Source organism: Botrytis cinerea, chromosome 14, assembly GCF_000143535.2.
Source record: "Botrytis cinerea B05.10 chromosome 14, complete sequence".
Classification (NCBI taxonomy): Eukaryota; Fungi; Ascomycota; class Leotiomycetes; order Helotiales; family Sclerotiniaceae; genus Botrytis; species Botrytis cinerea.
The window spans coordinates 840,693-858,395 of record NC_037323.1 but is presented as its reverse complement, the minus strand read 5'-3'; the positions used below and the strand labels follow the sequence as shown (position 1 = coordinate 858,395).

The 17,703-nt window shown below is 43.3% G+C and overlaps 6 protein-coding genes across 6 annotated transcripts; 2 read left to right on the top strand and 4 right to left on the bottom strand.

Annotated features, from left to right (window-relative positions):
- Positions 1-3,569: 3,569 nt before the first annotated feature.
- Positions 3,570-5,310, bottom strand: BCIN_14g02060 (hypothetical protein). Its single transcript, XM_024697070.1, has 3 exons — positions 4,913-5,310; positions 4,424-4,861; positions 3,570-4,368 (listed from the first exon to the last, which is right to left on the bottom strand). The coding sequence occupies exons 1-3, from the start codon at positions 4,956-4,958 to the stop codon at positions 4,022-4,024; spliced, it is 831 nt and encodes a 276-aa protein (XP_024552884.1). The 5' UTR covers positions 4,959-5,310; the 3' UTR covers positions 3,570-4,021.
- A 677-nt stretch (positions 5,311-5,987) lies between these two features.
- On the bottom strand, positions 5,988-7,837 carry BCIN_14g02050 (hypothetical protein). Its single transcript, XM_024697069.1, has 4 exons — positions 7,604-7,837; positions 7,491-7,555; positions 7,023-7,434; positions 5,988-6,973 (listed from the first exon to the last, which is right to left on the bottom strand). The coding sequence occupies exons 1-4, from the start codon at positions 7,698-7,700 to the stop codon at positions 6,147-6,149; spliced, it is 1,401 nt and encodes a 466-aa protein (XP_024552883.1). The 5' UTR covers positions 7,701-7,837; the 3' UTR covers positions 5,988-6,146.
- A 1,558-nt stretch (positions 7,838-9,395) lies between these two features.
- BCIN_14g02040 (hypothetical protein) lies at positions 9,396-10,652 on the bottom strand. Its single transcript, XM_024697068.1, has 2 exons — positions 10,073-10,652; positions 9,396-10,012 (listed from the first exon to the last, which is right to left on the bottom strand). The coding sequence occupies exons 1-2, from the start codon at positions 10,532-10,534 to the stop codon at positions 9,608-9,610; spliced, it is 867 nt and encodes a 288-aa protein (XP_024552882.1). The 5' UTR covers positions 10,535-10,652; the 3' UTR covers positions 9,396-9,607.
- A 1,034-nt stretch (positions 10,653-11,686) lies between these two features.
- Positions 11,687-14,069, top strand: BCIN_14g02030 (hypothetical protein). Its single transcript, XM_001553065.2, has 2 exons — positions 11,687-12,111; positions 12,170-14,069. Exons 1-2 carry the CDS (start codon positions 11,778-11,780, stop codon positions 13,930-13,932), a joined length of 2,097 nt encoding a protein of 698 aa, XP_001553115.1. The 5' UTR covers positions 11,687-11,777; the 3' UTR covers positions 13,933-14,069.
- A 914-nt stretch (positions 14,070-14,983) lies between these two features.
- On the bottom strand, positions 14,984-15,794 carry Bcsnu13. The gene is made up of 3 exons (XM_024697067.1): positions 15,703-15,794; positions 15,556-15,622; positions 14,984-15,499 (listed from the first exon to the last, which is right to left on the bottom strand). The coding sequence occupies exons 2-3, from the start codon at positions 15,593-15,595 to the stop codon at positions 15,153-15,155; spliced, it is 387 nt and encodes a 128-aa protein (XP_024552881.1). The 5' UTR covers positions 15,596-15,622; positions 15,703-15,794; the 3' UTR covers positions 14,984-15,152.
- Positions 15,795-15,975: 181 nt separating this feature from the next.
- Positions 15,976-17,320, top strand: Bcvma3. Its single transcript, XM_024697066.1, has 5 exons — positions 15,976-16,122; positions 16,273-16,285; positions 16,399-16,528; positions 16,582-16,842; positions 16,895-17,320. Exons 1-5 carry the CDS (start codon positions 16,109-16,111, stop codon positions 16,957-16,959), a joined length of 483 nt encoding a protein of 160 aa, XP_024552880.1. The 5' UTR covers positions 15,976-16,108; the 3' UTR covers positions 16,960-17,320.
- The last annotated feature ends 383 nt before the right edge of the window (positions 17,321-17,703 follow it).

Genomic DNA, 17,703 nt, shown 5'->3' with positions numbered 1-17,703 from the left:
CGCGTAAGCAAGGTGAACATGCTAAATTGACGGGAGCTAGTATTCTGGCGACTAAATCCCTGCCATTTGTGACCATTTAGACGTCGAGAATGGCCAACAAAATTTCTTCGCTTAATTTGGGGTCGTACTGGTGGGAGAACAAACGCAAACATCCACCCTATCATAACGAAATTCCCATCACAACATCTTTTGATCCTTGAAGAGTGATGCTTGTGATGGATTGATACTTTTTATCGATAATGAATAGTGGATATGTTTCTTAAGATCTACTCTACTACATATTATCAAAAATTTGCCGAAAAGCGGATCAATTGCAAGGGGATGGAATAGAGGGGACCTCATCATGATCATAACAAGAAAAAGTTGACGGACGACTCGATGTCATTGAATGGAAAGTAGAGACGGGTCTGAGACTGGCATTAATGTTTAAATGAACTAGGTAAGTCAAGTGTGTCGAATGATTCTGCAGGTGTTGACACGGATAATATCGAGCTGCGTCCCTCTTTCCTATATCGGATGAATAGATAGTCATCAGATTGTCATTAGCCTTCAGCCATCACAAGCATTTACTTCAGTAAATGCTTCTTCGATGCAGTCAGCAAAGCAGTACGATATCTAGGGGTCGCACAGGTGCAATGGAAGAATTATTAGTTGCAGAAGAAATCTGATCAATCATTAAACCAATGTTCTCCGAATAAAGAACAGGTGAAGGAATGATAAAGCAAGTACAAGTTAGCACAGCGTCGTGACAGGTAGGAAGGCAGGTGGGCAAATCCAAGTTCTGGAAAACTTGCTTATGGATAGACTACGTTGTGAGATATCCCATTGCCAGCCTTGTTGCACATGAGTTAATGTCCGCTTGAGCACAATCATGCTCAAGACTTCTCGCAATCGATCTCCCAATTCGGCTTCATACGAAGTCTGACTACGAATTTCAGATTTTTAACGGCTTCACTAGCAAATATTCTCCACTTATTTCGGTCAATATTTACAATTGAATTGAGCACCGTAAATCACAAGACATCGACGACTCGACCACCGACCGACTATTTTTCTCTCTCCAAGAGCGGCACATTACCCTTGCTCTATCACACCTACCGTTGCTACTTGTGTGCCTCCTCTCTCCCTTCCTGCTTATATCCAGCTATTTTACCGTCCGTGCTATCTGCAGCCGTCGCACAGACGATCATTCCAATCAATCGTCTTGTCCCCCTCCAACCCTCCGTCACCCATGGAAGAACCACCATGTAAAAGCTGCACGGGCAGGCATTTACGATCATTTATTTCTCCGCTTGCTTGCTTTTGTTATTCTGCCCTTCTTTCTCTATTTAGCAATCTTGACATCAAGCCGACAAGATGCATGCACGCTAATCCTGTCACGATGTAATGCATCCCTTTCAGCAATCCATATCAGACCTAGTGTCGGCGGGTATATAAAGTGCAAGTGGATCACAAAGTATTACTCGCAGCATTGATCGATCCACTCAGAGTCCGTTCTGGCTGTTTGATTTTGTGCGTACAAGATGCATTTGCATATTGTACGTAATTTTCTGGCCAATATCGCTGATTACTATTGATCACGTGAGATACACGTGATTGGGTCCTTGACCCTAATGAAGAAGCCATTGGATATCTCGAGGGTATTTGAAAGGAGACGAGCCCCGCTCACACTCGACTCCCAGGTCAAAATTCGGATCAAAAATTTAAGTTCCACAATACGAGGGGCATCTTCCATGTTCACTCACAGTACTGCATTGGTAGATCAGCAATCTGTCAATCCTAGTCTCAAGTGTTCAAGCCGCTTCTTCAATGGCAGCAGTTCCCAGGTTACAAGGAAATTTGAAGTGTGGGTGCGCAAGCTGCAAAGCAGGGCGTTGTTGGTCACATTCTCAGATGATGTATGCGGGTTACGCGGACAAGGTTGACGGGTAATAACAATTTGGAAATTTTGGCCCTGATGGCAGCGGCGTGGGCCGAGCCTTCCTTTCAATTTTTCCATTCATTCTCTCTAATTTACTTATGCTTTTCATACAGTGTATGCGTTACAGCGTCTACGTGACACATAATCTGTTTGGCTGATTATATGGTTGCTCTTCCTGGTATAATCTAGTAATTCATTTACACAGAAAACATGCTTTGCTTGTCATCGTAGTTGTTGATCTTGCACAGTTCTTTTTCGATTAGAAAAACTGTATGAGCCTGTTGTCGCCTGTTTCAGACTCATACAATGTTGCAAGATAAAGTTCTGTTGGCTTTCGTTCGCGATCAGTGGCTTCACAACTTTCATGATCGACTGTTCGTTCAACTCCGAGCCTGGTCTTTCGAGATTTTATCAATTGACATGAGAGAAAAGTTTTTCGGTCCTCCTGTTTTCAAGTGCAGTAGTTCCTTTCATAACAGCACGTTCAAATCCAAGTTGACTGATACAGCCGAGCACATTTACTTCTCGTCCAGCATCCATAATGTCACGAATATCTCAAGTATGTTGACAGCCCTACGCAACTCGACGATGACCACCTAGTCTCAGACAACGAGCGCTTTCTAGCTTCTAGCTTCTAGCTTCTAGCATATGGTTGATAGTTGATGAGCGATGTCAGTCCAAAACGTGCATTTAGGACGATGAATTTCATGGAGCTTCGTTTTGAATCCATTTCATCGATCTCTTTTCTTCTTTTTCTTTTGCTTGTCAACATGAGCAGTATGCCTTCTGCTACGTAGAGAGGCAGCTTTCATAACGGATCGTTCTCTATTTGGTTATCCGGGTTCGTTTACGTCAGTGTCGTGGTGCTGTTCAATACTATATTGTGGTCTTCAGATGTGTATTGACAAATTACTGGATATTTCGAAGGTTGTATTGCCAAATTTTCTTCGAAAGGAAAGTTCTAATATTTCATATAGACAACCCTAAAAATCTCCATGACTTGGCGAAACTACTAATTAGCAGTTGAATTACTAAGCTAGCTATTAATCAAAGGCGAGAAGGCTAATGTGGTTAGCAAAGCCCATCTCCATGTGGTCAAGCATAAAATGCTAAGCCATGGGAACTTGTGTAGAATCATACATTTAGAGGCGCATGCTTGAAATGACTGCGGCGAAGATAGTAAGTAACACTAGCCCCCAACCAAGTAAGCTATCAGCAATGCCCATATCGATTTTTTTTATTTTTTTTATTTTTTTAGTATGGGTGTCGTGTTCTGTTACTTAGTTGTGGTATTTGTCTTGCCATCTTTTTGATTTTATTGTTTTGCATCGATTGGGGAATCTTTATCGTACGTAAATTCTAAAAGCACTACACAGTTCTTGTTGACTTGAATGGTAATTTGACTTATATAACTTGACTTATAGAGCACAAGGAGGACAGGACATGCTCTCGGTCTTCTTCTTCGTCACGGATCAAGCCACAACATGCATAGTCTCGGCATTCAAATACTTTACTGGCCGGAAATATTTGGTCGAACCCCTAAAAACGAACACATTTCATTAGAAAGCCTTCGGGTGGCTGGATCAATCGAACGTGATTTCTGGCAACCCTCTTTTCGGCTATGATGAATGACACTTTCACAAAATATGTTTTGATTGGTCCCTTAGTATTGCTTGCCGAGAACCATATAGTTGTCGCTGCACTAATTTTAACAAAATACCTTTGCCCTCCTTGAAGATATTATCTCTTTTGCTTCCTGGCGCGATAGGAAATACTACTTGTAATTGTAGTAGTATACCGTCAGAGCTTGGATCCGTCGATACTCCTGGGAGAAGTCTTGCATGTCTTGGTTTCAACCCCAGAATGAAATAAACACCAGTCTTAGAAAAAAATGGCTCGAAACATGGCAAGAGATGTATGAACTTGAGGCCACGGAGTACCACGAGTTAGATTCGTTGCCCATAAATCAGACGTCGAAGGACACGAGCTATTCGGTAATTCAGAATCTATATCTGAATGGCCTGGGGCAAACTGATTCGCCATGAACTTAAGTATTACAATAGCCCCCAAAAAAAACATTTATTACAGAACCACTCGAACTCAATCACCCTCCCTGGACGAGTTGATGACACTCCCTGGCATCTCTACAGCAGCTTCTATAGCTGGCAATTCTGCGACTGGGCCTCTGGGTGACCCGTCAATCTCTTCGGGGGTTTTGGGAGGGATACAATCTGAATGTAATTGCGCCTTCTCGGGGCCATTTTCATCCCCAATTCCAACCCCGACTCTTGATTTTCGCAAATGCCAGTGTCTCCAAAACTTCCAGTAGATCATACCAAAGGCTATGATCGACAGCCCGCCAAAAATGGACCCAAAAACTACACCGTTAAATTGAGCATGGCCAGGTGCCAATTTAGATTGTGAATTTGCTGGTGAGGGGGACAAAGCTAAAAGAATATAAAGTTAGAAGGGCCGTATTTTAAATGTTCAGTATTATCTTACTGGAACTTGCTTGGGCCCATAATGTTATTACATTAGAAAATGTGAGGGTAGTTGTGGTTCCGTCGAACAATGAGATACCTTGGGTATTGGTTGCTGTGATGGTTGTATATGGTGACCCCGAAGGAGTGGAGGTAGAACTCGAAAGAGTAGTCGTGAAGTTTGGGAGCGAGGAAAGTAATGAGGAGGCGACACTGAAGGTTGTCGCAACTGTCGTACTCTCTGCTGTACTCGATGCTATCGAGGATGCATTCAGTAACGCACAATATTGAAGAAATTGTCCAAATTTAGGTTCCAAAGAATTTTTGATCGTCACAGCTGAATCTGCGCTATTCGCTTTAACGCACGCCGTGCAAGAATCGTAATCAGAGACGAACGGTGAAGTGGATAAGCACAATTCTGGTGTCCTGCCAGTTTTGATCGCTTCGATGTATGCATTATCTAAGTGAGGGAATTAGCTTCAGATGATTACGAGGAAAGGAATCCTCATACCACAAACACTGTAACACACAGCTGGGAGCCCAGATGAGACACTCATAATTTACATATCATTCATAACAAATTCGAGAAAAAATAACAGGACTGTAAAACGTACCTAATTATAAGATTTTACCTCTGTGACCCCCAATACCCTTGGCTATTCTCAACCACTGATGCAGGTATTATCTTTGTGGCTACAGTCAATATTTAAGCCCCCAAAAGCATTTCAGAGTACAAGCGATCCAAATAAAGGCGGAACCAAGTCTACAGAGCAACAAATATTACCTAATATATCATACCGCTTTCGATCTTGGCCTTTGACTTATATTGCAAAATGATTTGGTTGGTGGCAACTTAACACAACCATTATTTTCAGTGTCTTCGCAAGTGTGCTGCTGCTACAACGCAGCGCCTTTTTGATTGAACTATAGCGAAGAAATCCTTGAGAACCGGGTCGATCAACAAGGCGAATCAAATAACGAGTCAATCCTATAAGACCACTTGGCTTAACATGACTTACTCTAAAGCCGCAGACCCCCAATCCGGCAGCCGAGCAGCGGTACATGGATTGCTATTATTGTATTGGAAAGACAAAGGAACTCCAGAGACTTTGTGGTTGGCTGAAATGCATCATGTAGTGAGATTTTTCCATTGGCAAAATAGCAGCCCGATGCTGTTTAACAGCAAAATGGTAGATATAGCCAAGCACACAAACATTGCCACGAGCGTATCTGCCACATAACCCACCCCCAATTCGCGGTTTGGTAACACGCGGCTCAATACACTTGCAGAAACTTGATTATTGGAATCTCATCTCCTTAAAACAGATATCCTGTGGGATGTTGAATGTAACAGGAAAATCAAATCTCTTAGTTCTTCTCCAACGTTTGAGAAGCACAGACCACAAGAGCTTTCAAATAAAAGTTGTGCCCTACTGCGAGCTAAGGCAAAGTTCACCGGGAGCTAGGATCCCCAACTGGGGATTCCCCGTGCTTGGGAAAACCCTAAAGTATCGATTAATTGCATTTTCTCAAAATCACAATCACATATCAATATTGCTCATTGTGAAATCCTCAAATCGCAGTCATGTTGCTTCATGGAAGATGAAGTAATGAATCGTTGAATATATTTACAAGAAAGCCCGTTATACCGAAAAATTTCAACCGATCCAGACGTAGACCAAGCATCTCATCACGAGCTACATGCAAGGGGTACCTAGTACCTTTCGGACCAATCTCCTCAAAACTTAGTAAAAATTTCCCTTCGGCAGAGCGACAAATATAATCGTCAAAGGCACCGTAATAATAAAACTCCAAGCAAGGGCCCCAGTCACAATCCTGTCTTGTAAAAATCTCAAGTTTTCATCTTGAGTCCAAGTAGTCTTATCGAATACCTTCCTCACTATATTCTTTTTTTTGTAGATCTTGTTCCATTTTTCCTCAAATTCTTGCACATCGTTCTTTGGGCCGAAACTTGACATAGTCGAAGTTTCAGAAATTGTCATCCCGTCGCTTTGCTTATCATGATCGTCGCCAGTGCGAGTTGTCATTTTGATGCGCCGTTCGGATGAACTCTCAAAAGAGTGCCGTCCACTTTCCTCATCGGCGGCTTCTTGCTGTAGAATTTGTTCCCAGGGTCGCAGGTTACGGTTGTGCGATTGGTGCATGATCAAGCAGAGACCTTTGTAGGCTGCTATTAAGCCACTAATTCCTATAAACCATTGTAGGCCCGCAAAGATTCTCCACCACCGACTAACGCTCGATAGCACCAATAAAATCGCTATCACAAACCCAAATATTGTATGACTGACACCCATGGAGCGGACGAAGAAGACGCGAGGTTTATTACCATTGCATATAGACCATCTAATGAAGTTCGGATGTGATTGGCCTCGAAGTGTAGCTTCAGTTATGGTCACAGCTGGTAGGAAAGCTGATGGATGGGTTGTGTGTTGAAGGGCGTGCAGGCATAAAGCACGGTCTTTGTGAGATAGGTTAAGTTCTCGAGCAGAATTGAAAGCAAGATAATGTCGCATTATACGGTTGACCTCTTCTCGCATAGGCTGAATGGTGACTAAATGAAGTTAGTACTAATTTTCTTGTTCTAGAAATTCTGAACATACAAGGTTGCCATTTGAGACCTGCTTGGCTCGGCTTTTCTCCCGAGCGTCCTCCGGTACTGTTTGATAAAACCGAAGGAGCTGTTGGGCTACCTAGAGCGCTATCGGCCCTCGACAAATTGGTACGGGACTGGCCATCCTTCGACTTAACATCTGCTTCAAAGTCGGCCATATCGTTGAAGTCCGAAATGTCCATTGGTGGGTTTCTTTTCCTCCCTTCATTCTTCTCCGCGTCCTTGGTAAGGGCAGGGGGCTCGGTTGTTTCCGGTACCCATTCTGGAGACAGCTTCTTTTCATAATCTGAGAGAGCTTCGAATCGACGAACATAGTCTTTGTACCACAGGTAGAATTGGAGATTCTCTGCATCGTGCTCAATATAAACAAGGAAGTCCATAAAGTCACTTAGAGAGCATGGCTAAAATAAATATAAATAAAAAGACCCATCATTCAACAGAGAGACTTCAAACTCACTGGAAGAGATTGATTTTCAATCACGTCTTCAAATCGTAGCCCGGGTGGAATTGTACGTTCAGAATCTGTCGATTGTTAGTCAAATCAAACTGGATGAGACAGGATTGACTCACTTTTCGCTCTTGCAACATATCGTTGACACTCCGTAGCATTTAAAGGACCATTTACTTTGTTGGTATAGTCAGGTCTTTTGTAAAATAGTAGAGACATGGCTAGAATCGTCTACCCTTTTGCTAAGATAGCTCGCGTTTCAGGAGATGAGATATAATGATGACTTATTCTCTTGATTTGAGATGTGTATGAGGGGACGGACCAAGTGAATGTAAAAGGAAGTAAAGATGACACCCACGTCAGACAATGCATATTGCCATGCGGATGTGGAGGTGCTGTTATATGCATACCGAAGACTACTGCCCCCAGCTTCAGTGCAGAAGAAGCCTGTCACAATGTCCGAGTGCTTCTCAGATAGCCAAGGTAATTGCTCTAGTTCAACGGTACCTGGGTTTTCTTTCGAAGCTTACTGCCCTATGGGGGGGCGAGTAGTAAATGCCAGGCTTGATTAGTTTCCCATAGTGTAGCTTCTTGGTTCAACAAAGCGTACCGCTAAAGCTGCTAAAGGTTACCGATACCAGTTTTATGGTGGATACATCTTAGTACGACCCTTACAAAATCTTTTTCGCGGGATGAAGCGAGAAGAGTATAAAATGAGCGACATGGTAATCTTAACAAGGGCTCCTGGCTCAACTGAATCTAGATGATCTTCTTGATGAACAGTACTTAGTAGATCCTAGGGCTCGACAGACAGCAAACGAAGAAGATCTATGGCTCTTTTTTGCCATTCATATGACGTCCGAGCCCGACAAGCCCCACGGCCGAGTCGCACAGCATATGGGGTGAAAGCCGTGCATACTGGTAGCATATCCCGGTTGACTCGTGGAATTTGATCTATGAATTGTTAGTCTCAGAAATGTGTAAATCCGAAAAGTCAAAAATCAAACGAGGAATCATTTTTTGTCCCTGGCCTCGTTGCAGTTTTCCAATCCATATAGTCAGAAAACGCCTTACAGCCACGATCATGATGGTGTCCAGAAAACAGCTCATAATACTTCTAGATTCCCGTGGAGAAGTTCTAGCTCTTCCACTCATCCATTCAACTCTGCAGGCCATCGGCTATCAGTATTGTGGGGGGTTGCCACAAATTGAAAAGCCTTTGAACAGTGATTGGCGAAAAGATCACGTCAATGAAAAAGGAGAAAGCCAAAAGTGTATCAAATTGAACAATTGTGCCACTGAATATCCACCTAGATCGGGTTCAACCTTGAGAAGTTGAGATAAACGAACACAATATCGAAATCGAAGTGATCGCCATAACTTAATATCGCAAAACCCTCATTTTGACCCGACGATGATCATGACACATCCCGTCTAAAGTCAATAGAGCGTGTCAATGTGACGGTGATCCGAATGTTTGGACAGCAGAAAGAGATGTGATGATGAAGTTGAGACTCTTGTTGCCATCAGAGAGACGTGCTATCCAGCATTTCAGCCCGATAGTTGACGGTTGCTTCTACATATCAGAACGCCTTCCTTGGCAACGTATAACTTTCTCGATTGATAGATAGATTGAGGCTTTTTGTGCTTCGTCTAACATATTTTTTGTGGTCAAGTGGGAAAACACATGAGGGAATATCGTTGCGTCAATGCACACGCAAAAGCCCCACGGAACCTCGAACCATGCAGATTAGGATCGATTCATCGGCTTTGAGTGGTCCGGACGTGGCTATGTGGATGGTGTATCAAGGAAATCTCCGATTAATTGAAATTCAAAGACAGATAATTGTGGTTTCTCCTTTTCGAACGGCTCAAAAACAGGCGCTCGAGTTTTGAGAAAAGGCAAGTGTCGGTTAATTAATTACAAAAGATGATTAATCAGTGTCTCACATTTTTAGCTCCTATGTCAGCCAGTCATGCCACACATCAACTGCCGTTCATTGCTTTCGCGGAACAGTAACATCTTCTCACTTTGATTCGCCAACTACGGGTTGTTAAGAAATACCATTCCGCTGGCACCATCAATAGTCAATAGCCCCATGCGTGACAGTGTATCCAAACTACTATTAGAGCATCCCCATCACGACACCAATCAGGATCAAGAAACCCAATGCCGAAAAAGGATAACCAGCACGCCAAAACGTTGATATGATAAGTCGTGACCCTTGCGCTATTTCGCCCTCTCTTGGTACTGGAGCAGCGGGCCAGGGTGTCACTGTTGGTCCATTTGACGGCCGAACGGAGGATGGTTGTTTGTACACTGGAATACATTGATTCTTGTAACAAGCTGTCGAATTAGGGCAACAACCTCCTCCCATGTCCCCTGGGCATTCAAAGTAATTGGGCCTACATCTTGCATGCGCTCTCAGGAGACGACAATTGGAATGTGATAACGTTCCATTGCAACAGTATATGCCTGAAATCGTATGAGTTGTAGGGCGACAGATCATGCCTTGAGGGCAGCAAATCTCCTGCAGCAAAGGAGACATTATCAGCCAAGAAATGAAATTATATTCCGAACAAAAACTCACTGGATGGGCGTATGCTTCACAACTGTTTTGCTGATCCCCACAGGTGTACCAAGGTACAGCGGCTGGCATTCTTGGACTCAAAGCTAACATCGAATTGTAGGGTTCCAACGGTCTTGATGGCAGACAGACTTCCGAGAAGCGCTGGACTTGATCAAATCGTTCCTGACTTCTTCGCTTTTTGAGCCAACCTTGCCCTCCCATATCATGATAGTATACATGGGCGCTGCAAACAATTCCAATTATCATAATTATAACCAGCAGACAAGCAAGATAACATAGCCATCCACGCCAGCTTAAAGATTCTACGCATGCCTCTATGCAATACCTTGAGGCGAGCTTTCGTGCGCAGGGCCTGGATTCGTTTGGATCAGACGTCAACTGAGATTCTACCGGCTCCAATGACGATGGATCCTGGTTGAGATTCAGATGCACCTGTTGCGGTTCCTGCGGAAGTATTGGCATCGAGATGATGGTAAGTTAAATATATACGAATAGCTTGCAATAGGAGCATTAAAATGAATGTAGGTTGAATCCAGCGGTGTAATAGAATTTGAGGTGACATTTGGATAGAAGAATAGACGGAGATATGATTTAGGGTGAAATGATGAACATGCTGTATGTGCATCTCGGAATTGATATAATGAAATATCTAAAGCTGCCTACACAAGCAATAAGAAACGGAAGGTACAGCCTTGAGACAGAAGGAACGATTGCATTCCTTTCCAACCTGTTGACGGCTTCTGAGACTAGTTCGCGAACTCACCAACTCACCCACTCACCGGCAACTCTGTCACAACTAATTATGAATCTCAAGGTTGTTGTATTGCCGGCTTTGAGGCAGCAGGTAGAAGATTGCAGCTATTTCTCTTTAGTTGTTCATGATTGACCTAGTCTTAAGAAGTCTCTCGGTATCAATCTCCACGCCGACGAAAAAAAATACACCCCAAAACGGAACATTAAGCATCTAGTGATAGGTATATTCTGCATGTATACCTGCTCCGCTAACTGATTGCCAAATCTGGACTGAAATACTGAAAATGGCTTGGAGGCTTATATATTAGATGCTTTTGCAGCTCTGTGTGCAACTTATGTCGTCCATTGTGTGTCAACGTATTCAGAGATTGCGACTTCAACGTCAACAACAACGTCAAGCGGCTTGCCGTATAGATTAACAAAACTCTTGATCGATTCTGATGATCTTTCCAATCCTGTCTGGGGGGAATTTCCTGGTGTAGTTGATTTTAAGATGTACAAACAGACAAGGATGAAAATTGGAACGAATAGGATAATAGTATTTCCAACAACAGCCCTGTTCGAGTGTAACGGTATATTTTAGCCGTCTCTGTCTCAAGTACCTGCCAAAAGACGGAGCTACATATGGATGAAGATATAATGAATCGTTTTCCTTCCAACTAATCTAATTTTGACATATTCTGGTCTTTCAAAGTATGGAGATCAAAATGGAGAACCCCATCTTACCCCTATTTGCTCCACAGACTCTTACCAATCAAAAGCCTGTATTTGTACCTCGGCATCCGGGTCCCATTGTCGAGACGCTCCAAACTCTACTCATCAATACCGGCGCATGTGCCAAACGCCCTCGAAATTATTGTTGACCGAGGGCCGATATCATTGAACAAAAGGATCTCTTATAACTTTTGATTCCCCCCATCATAATCATCTTTCTCTATATCAATCATTCAAAATGACACCTCCACAATGGGTCAAAGATTTGAAGCCATCCGGTCCGCAAGGCACTGAGCTTATCAAGGTGGAAAGGGAGAAGTCTAATATACATGTCGAAAAGCTCTCGAACTTCCTATTCACCAAAGAGGTACTTGAGCGTCAAGAACGTATCTTGAAGATCTTACAAGCCGACAAGATATTCGACAAATCAAATAACTATTTCGATGGCCGAGTAGATAGATTCAAGACCTCTCTCGCAAGGGCGAAGAGACTTCGACAACTGCAAGTCAAGCACAACTGGAATCAAGAGGAGTATCAGGTGGCAAATGAGCTCATTAGCGAGCCGACTCCTTGTATGGAACTCCTAAATCCTTCAATACCCTCCAAAAAGAATACTAACATCAAGCTTAGACGGGCTTCATGCTTCGATGTACCTCACCACCCTGCGTGGCCAAGGCACACCCGAACAACATAAATTATTCCTCGAACCAGCCGAGAATTACAAGGCAATTGGATGTTATGCACAAACCGAATTGGGACATGGATCGAATGTGCGAGGCTTAGAGACAACTGCTACGTGGAATCCCGAAGACAAGACATTTATTCTTCACTCGCCACATCTCACTGCGTCAAAATGGTGGATCGGGTCTTTGGGAAGGACCGCAAATCATGCTGTGGTTATGGCACAACTCATTATTGCTGGAAAGCCATACGGCCCACATCCTTTCGTATGCCAGATCAGAGACATGAAAACCCATGAGCCACTAGATGGTGTTTACGTGGGAGATATTGGGCCAAAATTTGGCTACAACACAATGGACAATGGGTTCCTGTTGTTGAACCAAGTTAAGATTCCACATATTAATATGTTGGCCAAATTCTCTAGCGTCGACCCCGAAACAAACAAATACGTCAAGCCATCGTCGCCATCTTTGATTTACGGTACTTTGACTTGGGTCCGATCAACCATCGTCCTACAATCTGGTGGTGTTTTAGCTCGGGGTGTGACCATCGCAACAAGATATGCTTCTGTCAGACGTCAATTTCAAGACCGGGATGCTGGAGCTGATGCATCTGGAGAGAACCAAGTTCTCAACTACACAATGGTCCAATATCGATTATTGCCATTGCTTGCAGCCACATTCGCTCTGCACTTTACAGGAAAGGCCATGATGGGGTTGTACCAAGATAATCAGAAACGTATGCAACAAAGTGCTACAAATACTTCTGATAGCAGCAGGGGTGCCGGTCCAGAGGAACTCAACTCGGGAAGCGATTTGTTGGCAGATCTACATGCTACGTCATGTGGTCTCAAAGCTCTTGGAAGTACCACGGCTGCAGAAGGTCTCGAGGTCTGCCGTAGAGCCTGCGGTGGTCATGGATACTCAAGCTTCAGTGGTATCGGTAGTTGGTACGCTGATTACCTTCCAACTACCACTTGGGAAGGAGATAACTACATGCTTACGCAGCAAGTGGCTCGATACCTTCTTAAATCCGCTCGCGCCGTGTTGAAGGGAAATGCCCCCAACAACGACACAACTAAAATATTCACAACTTTCCTTCAAAAGCAAGATATGGGTGCCGCTCACGATGTTCTCGGCTCAGACAGTGATATCGTTGCTGCTTTTGCATGGAGAACATCCTTCTTGACTTTTGAAGCCCTGAAACATCGTGACGCGGAAAAGGGATCTTGGAACTCTCTCCTTGTCGATTTCTGGCGCTTGAGTACTGCGCACTCTCAATACCTCGTCGTCAAAAACTTCTACGACGCTCTTCAAAGCGAGTCTCTTCAACACGAGCTTGACGCTGAGACTATTGATGTCCTCCACAAACTCTACCGTCTCTATGCTCTGAATACTCTTGAGAAAGAGGCATCAGAATTTTATTCCTCGGCTGCTGTTACTGTGCGTCAAATTCAATTGGCGAGAACCAAGAGTGTAATGAAGTTACTGGGGGAGATTAGACCACATGCATTACGTCTTGTTGATGCATGGGCATTCCCCGATTGGCAACTTGACTCTTCGCTGGGTAGGAAGGATGGAAAGGTTTACGAGGATATGTTCTATAGAGCTAGTCAGTTAAATCCGCTGAACGGACTGACAGTTGATCCGTATGCGGATAATGATAATATTGTCAAGAGTGATGAGACTGAGAGGTTCAGGAGTAAGTTGTGAGGGAGGGTTAAGTATCTGTATTATATCATAGTGTAACATTCGGGTTTGGTTAGAGGAGGAGCGTCAAGCATTTTTACATGACATAGGTAGAGGTTATACACAATAGAAGATTTAGAGACATGATCACAAAATATTCACCAATTTTTCAACCGTCTTCAGTTGTATCCTCACTATAATTGATGCGAATATGATAAATCGATTTCCTGTAAAAATGTAGGTTCTACCAAATGCACCTGGAACCCATAACCATAACTGCAATATTACTCCCAGTTCGTATAGCTAGACGAGGTGCCATTAACCTAAAGGTTAATCAAGTCTTGACCCGACGAAGAAGCGGCCACAACCACGAGACAGTCAATGTAAAATCACCAACAAGCTCCTATCAAAAATGAAGCTCTCCCTGCCTTCTCAAAGCACAAATCTCAATCCAATGATTAGACGTTCGGAAGATTCAAAATTAATCTGGACGGTAAATACCTAACCAAACTTCCAAATCCACAAACAAATGCTCGTGATGATTGGTGACGGCTTCCAGATATCAAGATATCCATATATAGTACCGCAATGACAACCTTTTAACTTTTACCAGAGAATCTAGGTGCCATGGTATTTCCTCGTACAAGGAGATGTCATTCCCAGCCTGGCTACCCGTCCAACTCAAATATAGATTTTAAGGTGTCTGTCTGAAAGTTCTCAGAGAACGGTCGTCACTATTTCAAATAGAAATCTTGGAGTTACATTTGCATGAGATACTGCATCGAAGTAAAAAGAAAAATATCAGGCATTCATGGATAGAAATTGATTTGGCATGGGCTTCTTCACGCGTGATGTCTTCGGTTTTGGTTGTGGCACTCCGAGCTGTTTTCCTGTTCATTTGTAGCGGAGCAAATCTTTCGGGTTTATCATCCACACGGAATAAGTCTCAAGAATATTCAATGCTCGTATGATATATGCCAGAACAAATGTCAAATGAGGCATCGATGAATCCCTATAGCCCAATTCTCAATGATAGGAAAGGAAGTGAACCGAGTATGTCAAAGTTATCGCATTTTCGAGTCTAATTCCCAGTGATAGATTTGTATTTGTAACCTGTAATTATGTATACAAGCTTAATTTCTTATTTATCCTCAACTCATAGATTCTTTTCTTCCTAAACCAATGTCTGCCGCCATCACGCAGTTAAGGTGTAGCGCCAGTCAATGTACCATCTAATTCAGGGCTTAGATTTGGAGTCTCTCGACCTTGTCCTTCAAGCTTCTGATTTGGCCCATCAAGTCGGATGCCTCGTTGGTGGTGATGCTTGCTGCGATGACAGCTCTGCTGACACCACATGCACGTCCCAAAGCAGTCTTGGATGGTACGTAAACGTAAGGGGTGTTCTTGTCTTCGCAGAGAAGGGGAAGGTGGAGAAGAATAGCCAATGGGGCAGTATCGGCGGCGAGGATAACAATTTCACTGATACCACGGTTGAGGGTCTTGGTGGTCTCGTTGGCTCCCTTCTTCAATTGACGGTAATGTTGAGCTTGTTGAACGAGATCGAGGATCTCTTGGGAGAGAGTGCTGTCGGCTGAAAAGTAACATGTTAGTGAACTGCAGGTCGTAGGATATCTGCACAATTCTTACCGACGGGCCAAGCAGCAGATTCGTTTTGTTCTTCAGCCATTGTGATTTTGGGTTGGAATTGAGTTTACTGCGAGAGAAAATGTTAGAAATTGACCTCATCGAATCGAAACTTGTGGCCGACTCAATTGGACGGGAGAGGATACGTACAATTCGTTGGAGGGGTACTGAGATGATAAGGATTTCTTTAGAAATACTCTTTCAGGGTTCCTTGCGTTGGCTCGCCCTGTGGGTTGACTTGCAAAAATAGTAGTGATGAAGTTGAAAATCTTCTGGCATTTTTTTTCTGAAGATTAATCTTTATCGGGTGCCTCGAAAAGGCTTCGCTTACGTTACGCGCTAATCCATAACTTGATTGGTCGAAAAGCTAAGCTTGCCAGAGAAGCCTCATCAAACAACTCGTACAAACCACCTTGAATCACAGATCATCATCTATCCATCAACTCTCCAAGCTCAACTTTCCATCAACTCAAATCTTCAATCAATTCCTCAAAAGCTTCTTCGAGCTTCACAAACCTTTTCAAATTCAAGAAATACCCTCTCCAATACCTTCAAAATGGGTGATCTTTGGTATGTCAACAAACTATCTCCTTGACGCCTCCCGCTCCTACTACCTGCCTGCCTTGCTTTCGAGATAAGAATCTCGAAAAGTTGGCACTGCTATATATGATCGCGATTACTTTCATGCCTCGATTCAAGTACTGACAGCAATAATGATAGTCCCGTTTACGCGGTTAGTTTCCCTCGAATGCCACCTCCGATGTGCTTTCCAACCAACCGATGATTCGACATCCAACAACTTCAAATCTTTATCCGTGTCAACGCATCATGCTAATCAATGTATAGCCATTCTTCGGCGCCATGGGCTGCACATCCGCTATCGTCTTCACCTGTTTCGGTGCCGCTTACGGAACTGCTAAGTCTGGTGTTGGTATTTGCGCAATGGGTGTTCTCCGACCTGATTTGATCGTCAAGAGTGAGCCGTGTTCATCATCGGATCTTTGAGAATTCTACTAATGTGTTACACAGACATTGTTCCCGTTATTATGGCTGGTATTATCGGTATTTATGGTCTCGTTGTTTCAGTCCTGATTTCCGACGGACTTAAACAGCACCTCGCATTATATACTGGTTTCATTCAACTTGGTGCTGGTCTCAGTGTCGGTCTCGCTGGTTTGGCTGCTGGTTTCGCTATCGGTATTGTCGGTGATGCAGGTGTAAGAGGAACAGCACAACAACCTCGTCTTTTCGTCGGAATGATTCTTATTTTGATTTTCGCCGAAGTTTTGGGTAAGATTCCAGGGGTTTCCATGATTTGAACAATGACTTATATGAATCACAGGTCTTTACGGATTGATTGTTGCTCTTCTCATGAACTCAAAGGCATCTCTGGATGTTTCTTGCTAAAGGGATCACTTCATACAGAGAGAGCCTCGAGACAATCTGAACGCACACCTCTCTTCTGCAACAAACTGTGAATATATGAATGGGTTATAATGATGGCCTTCGGGGATGGATTCGGGATGGAAGCTATGAACAGAACAATTCATGGTTAAATTTATGTATTGTTGTTATTCTGCAAATTTCGGCGTTTCCGACGTGCATTAGAAGTAGAGATGGAGGTGGAGGAGGGTCAAATTGACCGTGTATGCTAGTAGTTTTTATTGTTGGTAGCAATCATATGGTATTGGGTTTTCATTTCAACACAGAAGATCTCACGCATGCAATCTGTTGAGTTTTTGAAAGTTGGGACAATAAAGATTCTGTATTTTGATGTAACATGCAACACCCGAATTTTGGGGGCGAGTTCCAACAATCTAAGCGCTACGAAAAGGGAACCTAGTCTATAGATTGTAATCACTATAAACTTGACCCATGTGTCACAAATATGAGATCCTTTGAGAATACATCACTTAGATATCAAGGGTGTGAGTTATTTTTGGTCGAGGTAAAGGAAAATGAAGTGTACAAGAGTGTACAGGTCCCCTCCCGAATTCTCGGTATCATTCATGCTGTGGCGGACCTACGAAATTATAAGTCACCTACCAATGATATGGAATTGGTACACTCACCCCACCCAAATGAAATTGTCCATGGCAACTTTCTTGACGTGAGCATGTACCATTTTCATATTTGGAGCTGGTGGAGGTA